At 43.7% G+C, this 19,469-nt stretch overlaps 1 protein-coding gene across 3 annotated transcripts in view; it reads left to right on the top strand.

Annotated features, from left to right (window-relative positions):
* Positions 1–19,469, top strand: part of LOC100567364 (phosphatidylinositol 4,5-bisphosphate 3-kinase catalytic subunit alpha isoform) — an 80,818-nt gene that overhangs the window by 45,342 nt on the left and 16,007 nt on the right. For all 3 annotated transcript variants that reach the window (XM_062957441.1, XM_062957440.1, XM_062957442.1), the window contains 5 exons: positions 2,308–2,413; positions 7,705–7,857; positions 9,352–9,486; positions 17,503–17,627; positions 19,215–19,296. In XM_062957441.1, the coding sequence (XP_062813511.1) occupies positions 2,308–2,413; positions 7,705–7,857; positions 9,352–9,486; positions 17,503–17,627; positions 19,215–19,296 (601 nt within the window). The remainder of the gene's footprint in view (positions 1–2,307; positions 2,414–7,704; positions 7,858–9,351; positions 9,487–17,502; positions 17,628–19,214; positions 19,297–19,469) is intronic.

Genomic DNA, 19,469 nt, shown 5'->3' with positions numbered 1-19,469 from the left:
ATATTATATGTACATACAATATATTATATTATTAGCATAGCACGATATTAGCATTATATATTACTTTATTGAACTATACCACTATACTGTAATATTATTAGTAATATTATATATAACATAGAATATATAACTAATATTATTATATGGTATTATTATTAGTGTTATATTGTATTACATTATAATATTATTATCAATATTATATGTACATACAATATATTATATTATTAGCATAGCACGATATTAGCATTATATATTACTTTATTGAACTATACCACTATACTGTAATATTATTAGTAATATTATATATAACATAGAATATATAACTAATATTATTATATGGTATTATTATTAGTGTTATATTGTATTACATTATAATATTATTATCAATATTATATGTACATACAATATATTATATTATTAGCATAGCACGATATTAGCATTATATATTACTACATTGAACTATACCACTATACTGTAATATTATTAGTAATATTATATATAACATAGAATATATAACTAATATTATTATATGGTATTATTATTAGTGTTATATTGTATTACATTATAATATTATTATCAATATTATATGTACATACAATATATTATATTATTAGCATAGCACGATATTAGCATTATATATTACTTTATTGAACTATACCACTATACTGTAATATTATTAGTAATATTATATATAACATAGAATATATAACTAATATTATTATATGGTATTATTATTAGTGTTATATTGTATTACATTATAATAATATTATTATCAATATTATATGTACATGCTTCCCAACAATAACTTTGCTAGGTCTTACTTTTGGGGGAGGCCTTATATTTAGCTATTCAGCAAAACTTCTACTAAGTCTTATTTTTTGGGGATGTCTTACTTTTGGGGAAACAGGGTAAGTACGTTCCAGTCTACTTGGAATACACGAAGCTCATTCCAGAATCTCAACCCATTTCACATAGTGTGTGGTAGCCACAAACACAAGGTTTCTGGAGTATAACAACTACTTTCAACGTAAGGACAGCACAATGAAACAGGAAATAACACTTTCAAACCTTGAACAGAAAAATTTTCATTTTTTTTAATGTAGTGGTATGATGATGATGATGATGATGGTGATACCGTGTTTCCCCGAAAATAAGACAGTGTCTTATATTATTTTTTACTCCCAAAGATGCGCTAGGTCTTATTTTCAGGGGATGTCTTATTTTTCCATGAAGAAGAATTCATATTTATTGTTGAACAAAAAAAAATATGAACATTTATTCTATACTGTACAGTAGTTGTCATCACAAACCAACATTACTAAACCAGACACTGTGACTCCTGTCAAGGATTTCTTGTTACGACCATTATTTCCATATACAACTGGTATGTAAGCTGCCCCAAGTCCCTCTGGGGAGATGGAAGTGGGGTATAAAAATAAAATTATTATGGTTATTGTGATTATTATGATTTTATTGTATGACACAGCAAACAAGATAGACATGCTGGATTTTGTATCAGAAAACCACAAGTCAAACACTTCCCAAGTGTCTAGGACTGTGATGTATTACTATTACTATTATTATTATTAGTATTATTATTACAGTAGAGTCTCACTTATCCAACATAAACGGGCCGGCAGAACATTGGATAAGCAAATATGTTGGATAATAAGGAGGAATTAAGGATAACCCTATTAAACATCAAATTAAGTTATGATTTTACAAATTAAGCACCAAAACATCATGTTAGACAACAAATTTGTCAGAAAAAGTAGTTCAGTACACAGTAATGCTATATAGTAATTACTGTATTTATGAATTTAGCACCAAAATATCACGATATATTGAAAGCATTGACTACAAAAATGCGTTGGATAATCCAGAACATTGGATAAGTGCGTGTTGGATAATTGAGACTCTACTGTACTACATTTATTATTAAGGATATATTGAAAGCATTGACTACAAAAATGCGTTGGATAATCCAGAACGTTGGATAAGCGAGTGTTGGATAAGTGAGACTCTACTGTATGTACATTTACCAATCCTGCAAGTTCTGGTGTTTTGTTTGGCGGGCGCCGGGCATGCTTCCAAACAAAAACTTTGCTAGGTCTTACTTTCGGGGGAGGCCTTATATTTAGCAATTCAGCAAAACTTCGACTAGGTCTTATTTTATGGGGATGTCTTATTTTCGGGGAAACAGGGTAGTAATAGTGAATGTATTACCGACCTCTCCTTGGAGTATGGGTGGGCTCCTCTGTCCTGCTTCTGCTCCGTCTTGACTCCCACCTGTTCCTTTCCTTCCAGGTGGAATGAGTGGCTGTCGTACGACATTTACCTGCCGGACCTTCCTCGGGCCGCCAGGCTCTGTGTCTCCATTTGTTCCGTCAAAGGCCGCAAGGGAGCCAAGGAGGTGAGCGGGGTCTGCAAGCCGTGGGTCCCTTTGGGGAGCGGTTGGGGGGAGATGGAGAGGTCCATCTCGGAGAAGAAGGGGCCAGGCTTAAGCCATAAGGACCAAGGCTTGTTTCCGGATGCTCCAGAGACTGGGACAAAACAGAGCAGCCGATCCAAAGGGCAGGAAAAGAGATTTATTATTTACTAGCGGTGCCCGGCCACGCGTTGCTGTGGCAAAGTGGTGGCGATATTGGTTAAAAATCGTTGTGTAATTTTTATTTGACGTTATTTGCAATGTTTTTATTAATTTCATTGTAAATTATATTTTTATTTATTATATTTTATTATTTTCTTGTATTATTTTTTAGTTATTTCTGTTATTATACCGTGTTTCCCCGAAAATAAGACAGTGTCTTATATTAATTTTTGCTCCCAAGGATGTGCTAGGTCTTATTTTCAGGTGATGTCTTATTTTTCCATGAAGAAGAATTCACATTAATTGTTGAACAAAAAAATGAACATTTATTATATACTATACAGTAGTTGTCATCACAAACCAGCATAACCAAATAAGCTGTGAATCCTATCAAGAATTTCTTGTTACTACCATTATTTCCATGTGTCTATGGTATGTACATTTACCGATCCTGCATGCTCTGGTATTCTGTTTGGCGGGCGTGCTTCCAAGCAAAATCTTTGCTAGGTCTTACTTTCGGGGAGGCCTTATATTTAGCAATTCAGCAAAACCTCTACTAGGTCTTATTTTCTGGGGATGTCTTATTTTTGGGGAAACAGGGTAGTATTTTCTTGTATTATTTTTTAGTGTTTTTAATTGTTTTTTATTGGGTTGCTAGGAGACCAAGTTGGAGGAGCTTAGCCTTCTAACTGGCAGCAATTGGATAAAAGCAATTATTCCTCTCTCTCTAATTAGGACTTTATTTTTCTTTTCTTTTTGTTGTATCAACCTAGAGGCGTGGATGATGGGTTGTGTTGTCAATTTTCGAGGTTGTGGGGTGTTTACTTTTGTTGTTTTGTCCGCTGCCGTGATGCCATCACTCTTTTATATATATAGACTAGCGGTGCCCGGCCACGTGTTGCTGTGGCGAAGTATAGTGGTATGGGAAATAAAATATTGAGGAATTGGTGGTAGTTAAGGTAAAGAGCTGCTGAACTTGCAGACCGAAAGGTCCCAGGTTAAAATCCCGGGAGCGGCTTGAGCACCCACTGTTAGCTCCAGCTCCTGCCAACCTAGCAGTTCGAAAACATGCCAATGTGAGTAGATCAATAGGTACCGCTCCGGCGGGAAGGTAACGGCGCTCTATGCAGTCATGTCTATGGCCACATGACTTTGGAGGTGTCTATGGACAACGCTGGCTCTTCGACTTAGAAATGGAGATGAGCACCAACCCCCAGAGTCGGACACGACTGGACTTAACGTCAGGGGAAAACCTTTACCTTTACTAAGGTAAAGGGTAAAGGTTTCCCCCTGACATTAAGTCCATTATAAATGGGTTATATAGCTGTGTGGAAGGGCCTTGAGTCTACACTGCCATATAATCCAGTTCAAATCTGATAATCTGTATTTTATAGGCAGTGTGGAAGAGGCCTAAGTGAGGCCTAACTCTGCGTGTCCCCTGGGCTGAGTGGGTTGCTAGGAGACCAAGTGGGTGGAGCTTAGCCTTCTAACTGGCAGCATTTTGATAAAAACAATTATTCCTCTCCCTCTAATTAGGACTTTATTTTTCTTTTCTTTTTGTGGTATGAATGTAGAGGCATGGATGAGGGGTTGTGCTGCCAAGTTTAGTGTTTCTGGGATGTGTAGTTTTGTTGTTTTGTCCTAGGCCGAAATTTCATTACCCTTTTATATATATAGATTTATTTGCAGTATATATATTCCGCCTTTCTTTCTCACCCCAAAGGGGACTCAGGGCGGATCACAATGGACATATACATGGCAAACATTCAATGCCATTATTAGACATACAGACAAAGACAGAGACGAAGACACAGAGGCAATTTAACATTTTCCAGCTTCCAGTCTTGGTGAGGGTATGCTTGATTCTGGCCACAGGGGGAGCTGCTGCTTTGTCATCCACTGTGACACTGAGTCCTTGATGGAGTACTGCCTCATTCCTTTCTGCATGCTGCTGGACGATTTTTATGGTGTTGTAAATTAATTAGGGGCCCCTGGTGGCACAGTGAGTTAAAGCACTGAGCTGCTGAACTTGCGGACGAAAAGGTCCCAGGTTCAAATCCCGGGAGCGGAGTGAGTGCCCGCAGTTAGCTCCAGCTCCTGCCAACCTAGCAGTTCGAAAACATGCGAATATGAGTAACTTATACTGGAGTCAATGTTTTCCCAGTTTTTTTGTGGTAAAATTAGGTGCCTCATATTCGGGTCAGCTTATACTCGAGTATATACGGTATATGATTCTATCAGTACACCCATTCACCGTTTCATAAGGGAACGTGGTTGGAAAAGTCTGGGATGTGGATCCTTTTAAACTTGGAGTGAATGCCAGCACTTAATGGTTTGTTTAGTCCTTGGCTCAGAAAAGCCTCTTTGGAGGTCTTGCAACTATTTTTAATGATATGTTTTAAATTATTTGTGCCTAATTATAGTTTAACGAGTAAATCTTCTGTGTGTCCCAACCATATTTTATTTGTTTTAGTGGGTACATTATTTGGAGGGAAAGGCAGGATTTAAATGAAGATAAGGGACCCTGAATAATCCCTCCGAGGAGCGTCTTAAAGAGCTGGGTCTGTTTAGCCTGCCGAAGAGAAGGTTGTATCAATATGTGAAGAGGAAACAGGTTTGTTTGTTGTGTGTTTTCCAGGCTGGATGTCCATGTTCCAGAAGTATTCTTTCCTGCCATAGATGTGGGCAAAACGTCAGGAGAGAATGCTGCTTCTGGAAAATGGCCATACAGCCAGGAAAACACACAACAACCCTGTGATCCTGGCCATGAAAACCTTCGACAACACATTGAAGCAGTCTTGGTTTCTGCTGCCCTGGAGACTAGGACTCAACGGAGCCATGCGTTCAAACTGCAGGAAAGATTCCACCTGAACTATATTAGGACAAACTTATGGACTATAAGGAGAGATGTTCAGCAGTGGAACTCGCTGCCTCTGAGTCTGATGGAAGCTCCTTCCTTGGAGGTTTTTAAACAAAGGATGGACGTGTTGTCGAAGGCTTTCATGGCTGGGATCACAGGGTTGTTGTATGTCTTCCGGGCTGTGTGGCCATGTTCCAGAAGTATTTGTTACCAGGTGAGTGTACAGCGGAATCAGCAGCGTGCAGTTAACACCATGTGCAAAAGACTCAGACCAGGCAGAGGAATTGAAAGAACAGAAGGAAACTTTACTTGTTGAGTTGAAGTCAAATAAACAGTTCAGCAATCGTACAATGTCCTTGTAGTTGCATAGGATCAATAACTAATCAATCAGCATTCAATATATATACAGCATAGCATATTTAAATCAGCTACTTGACCGTAGCCAGAGAGCCTGTCTATTTCTGTGCTCTCCCTCCAAGCTCAAAATCCCAACTGACAAACCAAGCCATCTGCCATCAAACCGATACATTGTTTTAGGTGTGGCTTTGCCTCTGCAAAGCTGAGCTCTTTTGCAGAGATTTCCTGCAAACATCTTTGCAAGGATTTCTTTACACACATACATATAGCAATTTGGCGCAATAGTATTCTCTCCTGACGTTTCGCCCACATCTATGGCAGGCATCCTCAGAGGTTGTGAGGTTTTGTTTGATTAGTGTGAGGGTGTCAGCTACCGGGACCTTGGTAAATAGGGACACCACATCGAAGCTGATCAGGATGTCCTTGGTGCTTAGCTTGAGGTTGCTGATCTTTTCTATGAAGTGTGTTGAGTCCTTGATCTAGTGCGCAGTGAGCCCAATGTGGGTTTGTAGCTGTGTAACCAGAAATTTTGCCAGGTTGTGAGTCACCGATCCAATGGCACTTACAGTGGGTCTGAGTGGGGTGGAGTCCTTGTGCATTTTTGAAGCCACTGAAATCCACAAACATCTGGACAACTTCAACAGAAAGGAAGAAACCATGAAAATGAACAAAATCTGGCTACCAGTATTAAAAAACTCAAAAATCAGAACAGTTAATCAGAAGCAACACTCTGAGTCATGGGAACTAGGGGCAGCTAACAAAGGATGCCCCCAGGCAGAAAGTAGCCAGTAGATGAAGCCACTCAATGCAAATTAGGGTGATTAATTGGAACATTTACACCAGGGGTCCTCAAACTTTTTAATCCGAGGGCCGGTCCACAATCCTTCAGACTGTTGAGGGGCCGAATTATCATTTGGGGAAAAAAACCGAACAAATTCCTATGCACACTGCACATATCTTATTTGTAGTGCAAAACAACAACATCAACAATGAAAGAACAATACAATATTTAAAAATGAAAATAATTTTAACCAACATAAACCTATCAGGATTTCAATAGGAAGTGTGGGCCTGCTTCTGGCCAATGAGATAGTCAGGTTAATTAGGATTGTTGTTGTTGTTGCGTGTCTTCAAGTCATTTCAGACTTTGGGCGAGCCTAAGTCCAAAATTATTTATTTAAGTCCAAAATCATTTACTACATTTAAATCCCACCCTTCTCACCCCGAAGGGAACTAAGAGCAGCTGTATGTACATACAATATATTATATTATTAGTATAGCACAATATTAGCATTATACTATATTGAACTATACCACTATACTGTAATGTTATATGTAATATATAACATATAATTAATATTATTATATCATATTATTGTTAGTATTGTATTGTATAAAATGATAATATTATTATCAATATTATATGTATATACAATATATTATATTATTCAAACTGATATAAAAATATTATATTATAAATGAGGGCAAGGGCCAGGTAAATTACCTTGGAGGGCCGCATCTGGCCCCCGGGCCTTAGTTTGGGGACCCCTGATTTACACTATCCTCCAACTGACAAGAGTTCTTCCCTCACCTTGGACTTCCCCACAGATATATATGAACCTTCCTTGCTTAGTTTTTTCATACCTCACAACCTCTGAGGATGCCTGCCATAGATGTGGGCGAAACGTCAGGAGAGAATACTTCTGGAACATGGCCAGACAGCCCGAAAGGCAAACAACAACCCAAAGGATGGATGGCTATAGGTCAAGGGGTGCGTTGATTGTGCTTTTCTTGCATGGCAGGGAGCTGGACTAGCTGGCCCAGGTGGTCTCCTCCAACTCCAGGATGTATAGTTGTCTTCCTCAACCCCTCACGGTCTCCTTCTCCCCCATGGCAGGAGCATTGTCCCTTGGCCTGGGGCAACGTCAACCTCTTTGACTACAAGGACACGCTTGTGGCCGGGAAGATGGCGCTGAACCTGTGGCCGGTGCCTCACGGACTGGAGGACCTGCTGAACCCCATTGGAGTGGGGGGCTCCAACCCCAACAAGGTGAGCACCTCAGTTGCCAGGATCCGGACCCCCTTGTCATGTTCCACCTTCTAGAACAGGCACGGGCAAGCTTTGACCTCCCTCCATCCAGGTGTTTTGGATTTCAATTATCTAACCGCTGGGGAGTAGTGTTGCAGCCCAGGCAGCGAGAGCACTGAAAACCAACACAGAGACCAATCATCTTTTAATATCTTTATTAAAGCAAATAATCATCCCAAAATGAATTGGTGGAAAAGTTGAGCAAGCAATAGCCCTTTAAGAAAAAGTGTAAGATAGTCCATGTGACGTCTCAGGGCAGCATAAGCACTGGAAACCAGACACGGAGGCCAATAAACAATCTAATATCTTTATTAAGGAAATAAAGGAGACAACTAAAAATAAGCAGAGTATATAGTCCAGCAATAGTCCTTTCAGAAAAGGTCAAATATAGTCCAGTAAAGCGAAAGTAGATGTCAAGTATTAGAGTTCAAATTTTAAATCCAATAACCGAAACACACTCAAACCTTTGGGCTGTTTGAGTTGGGGATTAAAGCAAGATCTGTCAAAGAGCTCCAGGGGTCAATTCCGAGGCTAGGATACAAGGCAAGGCAAAGTTAGTCGTGGTAAAGCTGAATCGCTTGACAGGCTTGACAGGGAGACGAGATACAATGCCGGTCTACTCGAGAGTAGCGCACCGCAGAACTAGAGTCAATGTGAATTCCTCAACTGACACATTGAACACCACAAAGGTCAGCCGGCGCGCAGAACTTTTATGGGACTACACTCTCCACTCCAGCCAGGTGTCTGAACACTCTTTCCCAAGGGAAAGTGGACTAAGTCAACAACTTGTCAGATGCAATCCTCCCGGGAAACTCTCAAGGGAACTGGCTTAATTAATGCTTGCTCTCTCCGCTAATCTAGCGCTTCTTCTCAGATTCTGCTTCTCTGAGCGAGATGTTTCCCAAAACAATCTGCGGTCAAAAGGAGCGCTCTCTGGGGAACCGGGCTGTGAGTCAAGGCCCTTTTTAATTAACTGTGGGCTAAAACTGTCAACAGGGGACATCTGGAAGGGAGCTGAATCTTGCTGAGTCGGCACAAACCCCATATCCTCTTCGGTCTGATCCATAATGGCGACGGGGTCATGACTCGGGTGTCTCTGAGACACTACAGTCCAGACATGTCCAGGAATATGTCCAGTATTAGAGTCCAAAGTCCGGAAACCGAAACACACTCAAAACTGATGATAGCCTTCGAGTGGGGAATTAAGTCAGCAAGCTAGGCAGATGAGCGAGGTCCAAATGTTCAAGAATAATTCTTAGTAGCAAGGCAGGAACTTGAGAACGTGGAAATAAATCTTGGTTTGCGAAAAGACAGGAAAGTAGACCTAAATCTGGGAGACAACACCTGGGTCCTGCCAAGCCGGCTCTAAGCTTCCGCTTGACCACGCTAAGGAGGAGGGTGACATGCCACGGATCTCCTCATGAGCTGACCCCGCTTCTTTCCCCCCTTTTGCAGGAGACCCCCTGCCTGGAGCTGGAGTTCACCTGGTTCAGTCACACGGTGAAGTTTGCCGACCCCACGGAGATCGAGGAGCACGCCAACCGGGCCATGTCGCGGGAACTGGGCCTCAACTACTGCATGGTGGGGCTGGTAAGGGACCCATACCTCACGCTTCATGGCTGTCACGACCCAGGCTGCAGAGCACCAATAACCATACACAGAGGCCAGAATCTAACTAATATCTTTATTGAAGGAATATATAAAGTTAATAAGAACAAGTGTAGAAAATAGTCCAGAAATAGACCTTTCAGGAAAGGTCAGAAATAGTCCAAAAAAGCAATGTCCAATAGGAAATATTAAGGTCCAAAGTTGTAATCCAATAACCGAAACACTCACTTTGCCAAGCAAAGTGAGGGGAGATGACAAGGTCCTTTAGTCCATAAAACTTGAGCGTGGCTAGGAAATAACTTGATACTTGAAACAAGGCTTGAACGTGGAACAAGGTAACTAGGAACAAGAACAAGGTCCGTGGAATAACTTGGTAAAATCCGTGAAACAAGGCAAGGATTGATCCTGGGAAACAAGGCAAGGTCCGCAGATAAACAAAGGCTGGGAAGCAAGGCGAAGGCTGGATAGCAAGGCAAGGCTTGGGCAGGAGCGAGGCTTGAATCGGAGCGCGCTGTCCAGACACAACTCGCTCCGTAGGCTGACGAATTGACTCCGCGAAGTTACTACGCGGGCAAAACACCTATATAGAGTCTAACTTTCTCACCGAAGCCGTTCTCTGGGAAACAGAAACGAAAGCTAAACTCCGAGACCAGATGTTAAACTCCTTAAAGATTCTCACGAGAAACAGTCTTAATTGGCAACATTCTTAGCTGCTATCCTCGCACTCCTGCGCGAAGCTGATTCCAAACTTCTCTGTTGTTTACAAAACTCCCGGCGCAAGAACACGGGAGAAGTAGGCTCTGGGGTTGTTTGACATACTTCTGGGACACAACTTTCTTGCAGGTGCAAGGTTCCCAGATCTGCCTGGGGAAGATCTGGCTGAGAGGAATCCAGTTCAGACTGGGAAGGTAAAAAACCCAAGTTTTCATCTTCAACAGGGATTACAATGTCCTGAGCAGGACTACAAGGCCCATGGGTCATCACACTATCCCCCTCCTCAAGGCCCCTCCCAAACTGGGGCCCTCTCCCCGAGGCGCGAGGTCGCGGCTTGGCGGGATAGGTCTGATGAAAGCGGCGGGTTAGATCAGGAGCATGGACTGTGGAGGCGTCTTCCCAAGAGCGTTCCTCAGGGCCAAAACCCACCCAGTCAATGAGATATTGTAGGCGGCGGCGATGAAAGCGAGAATCCAAAATGTCCTCAACCTCAAACTCCTCCTCCCCATTCATCAACACAGGAGGGGGGGCCGGTTGGTCTGAATCAGGACGCACACCATCCGCCGGAAGGAGCAGGGAACGGTGAAACACTGGGTGAATGCGCATTGAACGCGGAAGTTGGAGTTTGAAAGTCACGGGGTTTAATTGCGCCACCACTGGATAGGGGCCAATGAAACGGGCATCTAACTTCCGGCAAGGGCGGTGGGAGGGCAGAAAGCGAGTGGACAGGAAAACCCGATCTCCTACCTTGATTTCGGGGCCCGGCTGGCGATGTTTGTCAGCGTGGCGTTTATAGTCCTCCTTGGCTTGGTCCAGTTGCTGGAGCAAAAGGTGTTGCACCGCTGTGAGTTCCTGCAGCCAATCCTCTGCTGCGGGAACTTCTGAAGTTTCAATGACAGGGGGGAAGAAACGTGGATGGAAGCCGTAGTTTGCAAAGAACGGCGTTTCTTTTGTAGAAGCTTGAACTCCATTGTTGTAGGCAAACTCAGACAGTGGTAACAGAGAAGCCCAATTGTCCTGTTGATAGTTTACATAACAGCGAAGATACTGCTCCAAAGTGGCATTGGTGCGCTCCGTTTGCCCATCTGTTTGGGGATGATGAGCTGAAGATAAGCGAGAGTCTATGCCCAATAGTTTTTGTAGTGCCTTCCAAAAACGAGAGGTGAATTGAGATCCACGGTCTGTGACTAAACTCTTGGGCAATCCATGTAGTCTGAAAACATGTTGAAGGAATAGATCTGCAGTCTCTTTGGCCGTGGGAAGACCTTCACAGGGAATGAAATGGGCTAACTTGGTGAAAAGGTCCACCACCACTAGGATCGTGGTGAAACCACAGGAAGGTGGTAAGTCAGTGATAAAATCCGCAGAAATTATTTCCCATGGCCGAGATGGGGTAGGAAGGGGATGCAGAAGCCCTGAGGGCTTCTCCCTTCTTATCTTGGAGCGCTGGCATACTGGGCAGGTGTTGACATATTTTTCCACATCCTTGCGGATCTTGGGCCACCAAAAATCCCTTAGGATCAGATGCATGGTTTTAAATAGTCCGAAATGCCCAGCTGGTTTGCAGTCATGACACAGACGAAGCGCTTTCTCCCTGCCCGGTCCGGGTGGGATATAAACATGATTTCTATAGCATAGCAGTCCATCTTTAAGCGAAAAGGGAAAATGCAGACCTTGGCGAAGTTGGTCCTGCGCCCAGGCATCTGCTTGCTGACTAGCCCGGATTTCTTGAGCACAGATGGGTCCTGGAGTAGGGGAAGTTGAACCAATGGGAATGGATTTGGTGTTCCCCACCGTGAGCGTGGCAAAGTTCTCGGGTTGTAGCAGTTGGGATTCAAAGGTCTCCTTGCGTCCTGCAGCGTACTCCGGTTTACGTGACAGGGCGTCTGCTTGCTTGGTTTGGGCTGGAGTCACATAATGGATCTGGAAGTTGAAACGTTCGAAGAATAAAGCCCAACGTTGCTGCCTCTGATTTAGTTTGCGGGCAGTTCTTAGATGTTCTAGATTACGATGATCAGTGTGGACTTCAATGGGAAATTTGGCCCCTTCTAGCCAATGTCTCCAAGTTTCAAAGGCTGCCTTTATAGCCAGTAGTTCCTTTTCCCAAATGGTGTAATTCCTCTCTGGTGTGGTTAGTTGACGAGAATAAAAGGCACAGGGGTGGAGGTGATCTCCCTCCGGTTGTAAGAGTACAGCCCCAATTGCCACATCAGAGGCGTCCGCTTGCACCACAAAGGGGGTTCCAGGATTTGGGTGTTGTAGAATTGGCTGGGAGGTGAATAGTTTCTTTAGTTGCTGGAACCCTTTCTCTGCTTGATCAGTCCAGCGGAAAGGCTGCTTTCCACGGATGCAGCTAGTGATGGGGTCGGACCAGCGGGCAAAATCTGGAATGAACTTGCGGTAATAGTTCGCGAACCCCAAGAAACGCTGCACCTCTTTCTTGTTAGTTGGCGCCCGCCATTCCAACACTGCTGAGACCTTGGCTGGATCCATGGAAAGCCCTAGAGGCGAGATGCGGTAACCAAGGAAATCTACCTCTTGTAGATCAAAGGCGCATTTTTCCAGCTTGGCATAAAGTCCATGATCCCGCAATCGTTGTAACACCATTTTGACGTGGTTCTCATGTTCTGATTGTGATCTGGAAAACACCAAAAAATCGTCCAGGTAGATTATCAAGAACCTGTCTAGATAGTCCTGAAAAATGTCATTGACAAAATGCTGGAACGTTGCGGGGGCTCCGCATAAACCGAAATTCATAACTCGGGACTCAAATAATCCGAATTTGGTCTGGAAGGCGGTCTTCCACTCGTCCCCTTCCCTGATGCGAACTAAGTTGTAAGCCCCCCGAAGATCCAGCTTGGTGTAAACCTTAGCTCCTCGAAGCCGATCCAGTAGATCCGAGATTAAGGGCAGGGGATAGCTGTTCCGCTTGGTGATATTGTTCAATGCTCTGTAGTCCACCACCAAGCGTAGTTCCCCTGACTTTTTCTTCACAAACATCACTGGGGAGGCGGCTGGGGATTGAGAGGGTCTGATGAATCCCTTGCGAAGGTTTGTCTCTAGGAATTCCCTGAGAGCTTCTTGCTCTGGTTCAGTCAGGGAGTAGAGATGCCCTCGCGGGATCGGGGCCCCCTCCACCAAGTCAATGGCACAGTCATAAGGTCTATGTGGGGGTAATTTTTCGGCTTCTTTCTCATTGAATACATCCCAATACTCGGAGTACTTCTTTGGCAAGGTGATGATGGGTTCGGTGTCTGTGGCATGGCATACCTTGGCTACGAGGCAATGGTTTTGGCAGTACGGTGAAGCAAACTGCAGTTCTCTGTTGGACCAGGAGATGTTAGGGTCGTGGAGAGTCAGCCATGGAATTCCCAAAATCACAGGGAAATGGGGGACCTCGGTAACAAAGAAGGAGATCTCTTCCATGTGTTCCCTTATCCACATCCTGGTGGGTTCCGACCACTGACTTACGGGGCCCGTCTTGAGGGGGCGGCCGTCTATGGCTTGCACCACACGGGCATTCTTGAAATCATGATATTGTAATCCCAGAGAGTCGGCATACTCTCTATCGATGAAATTGTTGGTAGCTCCAGAGTCTATCATGGCGTGGATCATGACGGGTCCTCTTTTTGCTGACCATAAAGTGACCACGAGAAGGAACAGGACCCCGGTTGGCGGCTCTTGGATGGATTTTTTGACCGGGTTGGCGAGCCTCTCTACACCCGGTCGTTGGCTTCCCCCGCCGGCTGTGTACCAGTCGGCTCAGACGCCTTCGTCTCCGTGGAGGACGCCGCCGCAAGACGGGCGGCCGGCTTCCCTTTGGCTGGGCACTCTCTGGCGAAGTGGCCCCCGTTCCCGCAGTACCAGCAGAGGTTTAAGCGTTGACGACGGGCCTTCTCGGCGGCATCTAGTCTGGGACGCACATTGCCCAACTGCATCGGCACCTCCTCGCCTCCTCTGGGGTATGGGGTTGGTGGTGGGGGTCTCCATACTGGTCGTGGCTGAACGCTGGCGGGAGCGGGGGGATTTGCCCCGGCTCTACTGCCCTGGCCTCGAACCCACTGTTTCCTGTTGGCAATCATGACTTCAGCCCGTAAACATTGATCAATGAGTGCCTCGAGGGTCTGGGGAGGGTCCACCTTGGAGATTTCTTCCAGCATTTCAATGTTGAGACCCTCCCGGAATTGTCCTCTGAGGGCTACATCGTTCCAGCCGGTATTGTGGGCCAGCACTCGGAACTCGGCTATATACTGAGACATAGGTCTGTCTCCTTGGAAAAGGCGACGGAGTTTGTGACCGGCTGCCTCCAAATTGTCCTCGATTCCCCAAGTCTCCTTGAGGTGGTCCAAGAAGTGTTGCGCTGATCTTAGGTGTGGAGAGGCTTGGTCGAACAGTGCCGTCGCCCAATTGGCCGCTGGCCCGTCTAGAAGACTGTAAACCCACGCCACTTTGATGTCTTCTTGGGGAAACTCGGCATCTCGGGCCTCTAGATAAGCTTGACATTGGCGACGGAAAACATGAACCTTAGAAGCTTCTCCAGTAAACTTGGTGGGCAACGCCATGGCCGGGAGGCGGACTCCGCGCTCCCGCAAGCCCTTTATTTCTCCATCCTGGGCGTTGAGTCTGTCGCGGATGCGATCCACCTCTTCCTTGTCGATGGTGTAGGTAATCGGCTGGCCGCTCGGCCCAGGTACGTCTCCGGTGGACATTCTGGCCGAGGTTAATTGGTGCTTAGGGTGGCGGAGTCAAACTGTCACGACCCAGGCTGCAGAGCACCAATAACCATACACAGAGGCCAGAATCTAACTAATATCTTTATTGAAGGAATATATAAAGTTAATAAGAACAAGTGTAGAAAATAGTCCAGAAATAGACCTTTCAGGAAAGGTCAGAAATAGTCCAAAAAAGCAATGTCCAATAGGAAATATTAAGGTCCAAAGTTGTAATCCAATAACCGAAACACTCACTTTGCCAAGCAAAGTGAGGGGAGATGACAAGGTCCTTTAGTCCATAAAACTTGAGCGTGGCTAGGAAATAACTTGATACTTGAAACAAGGCTTGAACGTGGAACAAGGTAACTAGGAACAAGAACAAGGTCCGTGGAATAACTTGGTAAAATCCGTGAAACAAGGCAAGGATTGATCCTGGGAAACAAGGCAAGGTCCGCAGATAAACAAAGGCTGGGAAGCAAGGCGAAGGCTGGATAGCAAGGCAAGGCTTGGGCAGGAGCGAGGCTTGAATCGGAGCGCGCTGTCCAGACACAACTCGCTCCGTAGGCTGACGAATTGACTCCGCGAAGTTACTACGCGGGCAAAACACCTATATAGAGTCTAACTTTCTCACCGAAGCCGTTCTCTGGGAAACAGAAACGAAAGCTAAACTCCGAGACCAGATGTTAAACTCCTTAAAGATTCTCACGAGAAACAGTCTTAATTGGCAACATTCTTAGCTGCTATCCTCGCACTCCTGCGCGAAGCTGATTCCAAACTTCTCTGTTGTTTACAAAACTCCCGGCGCAAGAACACGGGAGAAGTAGGCTCTGGGGTTGTTTGACATACTTCTGGGACACAACTTTCTTGCAGGTGCAAGGTTCCCAGATCTGCCTGGGGAAGATCTGGCTGAGAGGAATCCAGTTCAGACTGGGAAGGTAAAAAACCCAAGTTTTCATCTTCAACAGGGATTACAATGTCCTGAGCAGGACTACAAGGCCCATGGGTCATCACAATGGCATGAAAACTTTTTGAACCTTAGCTGTTGGGAAGTGTGGGAGTTGAAGTCCAACTTCAGGAGGGAGGGCTGAAGCCTGAGCTAGGGCTTGGAATGAGGAGTTGAATGAAATGCTTCCTCAGAAGGGGTTTGGTAAAAGAAAAAGTGTGTTTCATTTTTCTGATCAATGTTTAAATATTATAACTGGTGCATGTTATTGTTTATTGATGTATTGCACATTGTTATTGTTTTGTATCCGATATTTCTGTGAGCCGCCCTGAGCCCCCTCCGGGAGAGATGGTGGTGGGATACAAATAAACTTATTATTATTATTATTATTATTATTATTATTATTATTATTATTATTATTATTATTATTATTATTATTATTATGACACAGCAAACACGATAGATATGCTGGATTTCGTATCACAAAATCACAAGTCAAACACTTCCCAAGTGTCTGGGACTGTTTGATATATTTTCGGATGATGCGTGCAGATCCCAGTAGGGTGGCCTTTTGCAGTTGGCAGATCGTGATTTTGTCAACGTCTATTGTTTCCAAATGCCGGCTGAGATCTTTTGGCACGGCACCCAGTGTGCCCGTCACCACCGGGACCACCTGTACTGGTTTCTGCCAGAGTCTTTGAAGTTCAATCTTGAGGTCCTGATAGCGGCTGAGTTTTTCCTGTTGTTTTTCATCAATGCGACTGTCACCTGGGATGGCGACATCAATGATCCAAACCTTGTTCTTTTCCACAACTGTGATGTCTGGTGTGTTGTGTTCCAGAACTTTGTCAGTCTGGATTCGGAAGTCCCACAGTATCTTTGCGTGCTCATTTTCCAATACTTTTGCTGGTTTGTGATCCCACCAGTTCTTTGCTGCTGGGAGGTGGTACTTGAGGCATAAGTTCCAATGAATCATTTGGGCCACATAGTTGTGCCTCTGTTTGTAGTCTGTCTGTGCAATTTTCTTACAGCAGCTGAGGATATGATCCATAGTTTCAGCACTTTCTTTGCACAGTCTGCATTTTGGGTCATCAGCTGATTTTTCGATTTTGGCCTGAATTGCCTTTGTCCTGATGTCTTGCTCCTGGGCTGCAAGGATCAGGCCTTCTGTCTCCTTCTTCAGGGTCCCATTTGTCAGCCAGAGCCAGGTCTTCTCTTTATCAGCTTTTCCTTCAATTTTGTCAAGGAATTTTCCATGCAATGTTTTGTTGTGCCAGCTGTCAGCTCTAGTTTGTAGTGCGGTTTTCTTGTACTGGTTTTTTGTCTGCTGTGCTTTGAGGAGTTTCTGATTTTTGACTTCAATCAAAGCAGGTTCTTCACTTTGCTTGACATATTCTGCCAGGGCATGTTCTTCTTTGACTGCTTGATTGACTTGTAAGTGTCCTCTGCCACCTGATCTTCTAGACCAATATTTTTATTATTATTATTATTACTATTATTATTATTATTATTATTATTATTATTATTATTATTATTATTATTATTATTAGCTCAAGGAAAGGCCGACAGGAAGGAGCAAAACTGGGGAATTGACTGCATCCTTTCCCACTTTCTTCTTCTTCTTCCCAGAGCAACCGCTTGGCCCGGGACAGCTCCCTGGACGAAAGCGAACTGGAGCAGCTGCGCAACATCTGCAACCGGGACCCTCTTTCCGAGATCACGGAGCAAGAGAAGGACTTCCTCTGGAGACACCGGTGCGTTGGGCAAAGCCGTTCTAGAAGGGCCTGGCTTGGGGACAAAGGGCCACTTCCCACCCTGGGGTCACCTGCAAGGCACCTGGCCCCGCGCCACAAACCGAAATGCCTCCGTTTTCCTCCACGGTCCCTCTCAAACTGGCATTTCCCTTCCCATTTTGAACAGGATTGCAGAATAAATGGATATTGTGGGATTGTTCAAGGTTAAGAAGTTTGTAGGAGCACTCTAGGGTTGTTTTTGCTTGTTTTCTTGCATTTCAGGGGCATACTAGGTGATTTGGGGGTAAAAATAGACTGAACATGGCAGCATTTTAGAAAATGGGGTATGGAGGAAGCTTTGATATCTGTGGGGAGCATCCAGAGGCAACATCTGACATGTTGTTGTTTATGTCTCACTTTCCTCCCTTAAAACAAGGCAAAGCGGCTTACAAGATTAATACTACTACTACTACTACTACTACTACTACTACGGTAGTCTCTCACTTATCCAACACTCGCTTATCCAACGTTCTGGATTATCTAACACATTTTTGTAGTCAATGTTTTCAATACATTCTGATATTTTGGTGCTAAATTCGTAAATACAGTAATTACTACATAGCATTACTGCGTATTGAACTACCTTTTCTGTCAAATTTGTTGTATAACATGATGTTTTGGTGCTTCATTTGTAAAATCATAACCTAATTTGAGGTTTAATAGGTTTTTCCTTAATCCCTCCTTATTATCCAACATATTTGCTTATCCAATGTTCTGCCAGCCCATTTATGTTGGATATGTGAGACTCTACTGTATATTACATGTAATATTATTAATAATATTGCAATACAATAGAATCTCACTTATCCAACACTCGCTATTTTTAGCTTGTTTCTCCTCACAACTCAAGGCAGGTTACAACATTACTAAAACACAGATAAATCTAAAAAAAGTATTTAAAATATATATTAAAACATATTTCCACAAAATACAAATTAAAATAAACAAAACAAAGATTAAACATAAGATGATGATGATGATGATGATGATGATGATGATGATGATTAATAATAATAATAATAACTAATAATATTTCTTACTCTCCTCGTGGCTTGAAAGGGATTACAACTTAACTAAAACCACTTAATTCTTATATAAAATGCACATATTAAAATGTATTTCTACAAAATTAAGATATTAAAATGCATGAGACAGTGATTAAAATATACTGGACAAAAGACACAAGTTGAAAAATTCATGATTAAAATGAAGAAAATAAAGATGGAGCACCACTCTCAAGAAAGTCTTCGTAAGTAAAGTTCTTCATTCCAGTCTACAGCAACATGACCAACCGTCTGTTTACTTTGTTTGGAAGATATTTTCATTGACTTTGTATCCCTGAAGCCTATATACATTGGAACCGATATCAGATAACTTTTGTGTTTGAGCTGTTGCTCCTTTTCATTTTGCCTGGTACTGCCAAATTGAGCTTTGTACGGGGAACTTGAATAATACTATATGCTATTTGGACATATTTTCTTTGTGCATAGACCACCAATGAGACCAAACAGGAGGATTGGGACCCATTGTCTTCTCTTTTCTTTCCAGGCATTACTGCGTCAACATCCCAGAGACGCTTCCCAAGTTGTTGCTGTCCGTCAAGTGGAATTCGCGGGACGAGGTGGCCCAGGTGAGCTCAGGCCTTCGAAGGGACACTTTACAGGAAAAGCCAGGATCATTTGCTAGTAACATTAGGTTTCTTGGCATGTGGCAGGTAACACAAGTGATGCGATGAATTTGGGCAAAGTTGCATCATCAGGGTGGGAGGTGTTACGAGTCAGACGCCAGCCAATATAAACAACT

The sequence above is a fragment of the Anolis carolinensis genome, chromosome 6 (genome assembly GCF_035594765.1).
Source record: "Anolis carolinensis isolate JA03-04 chromosome 6, rAnoCar3.1.pri, whole genome shotgun sequence".
Lineage (NCBI taxonomy): Eukaryota > Metazoa > Chordata > Lepidosauria > Squamata > Dactyloidae > Anolis > Anolis carolinensis.
The sequence above is the reverse complement of the archived record's forward strand: the minus strand, read 5'-3'. Positions and strand labels throughout refer to the sequence as shown.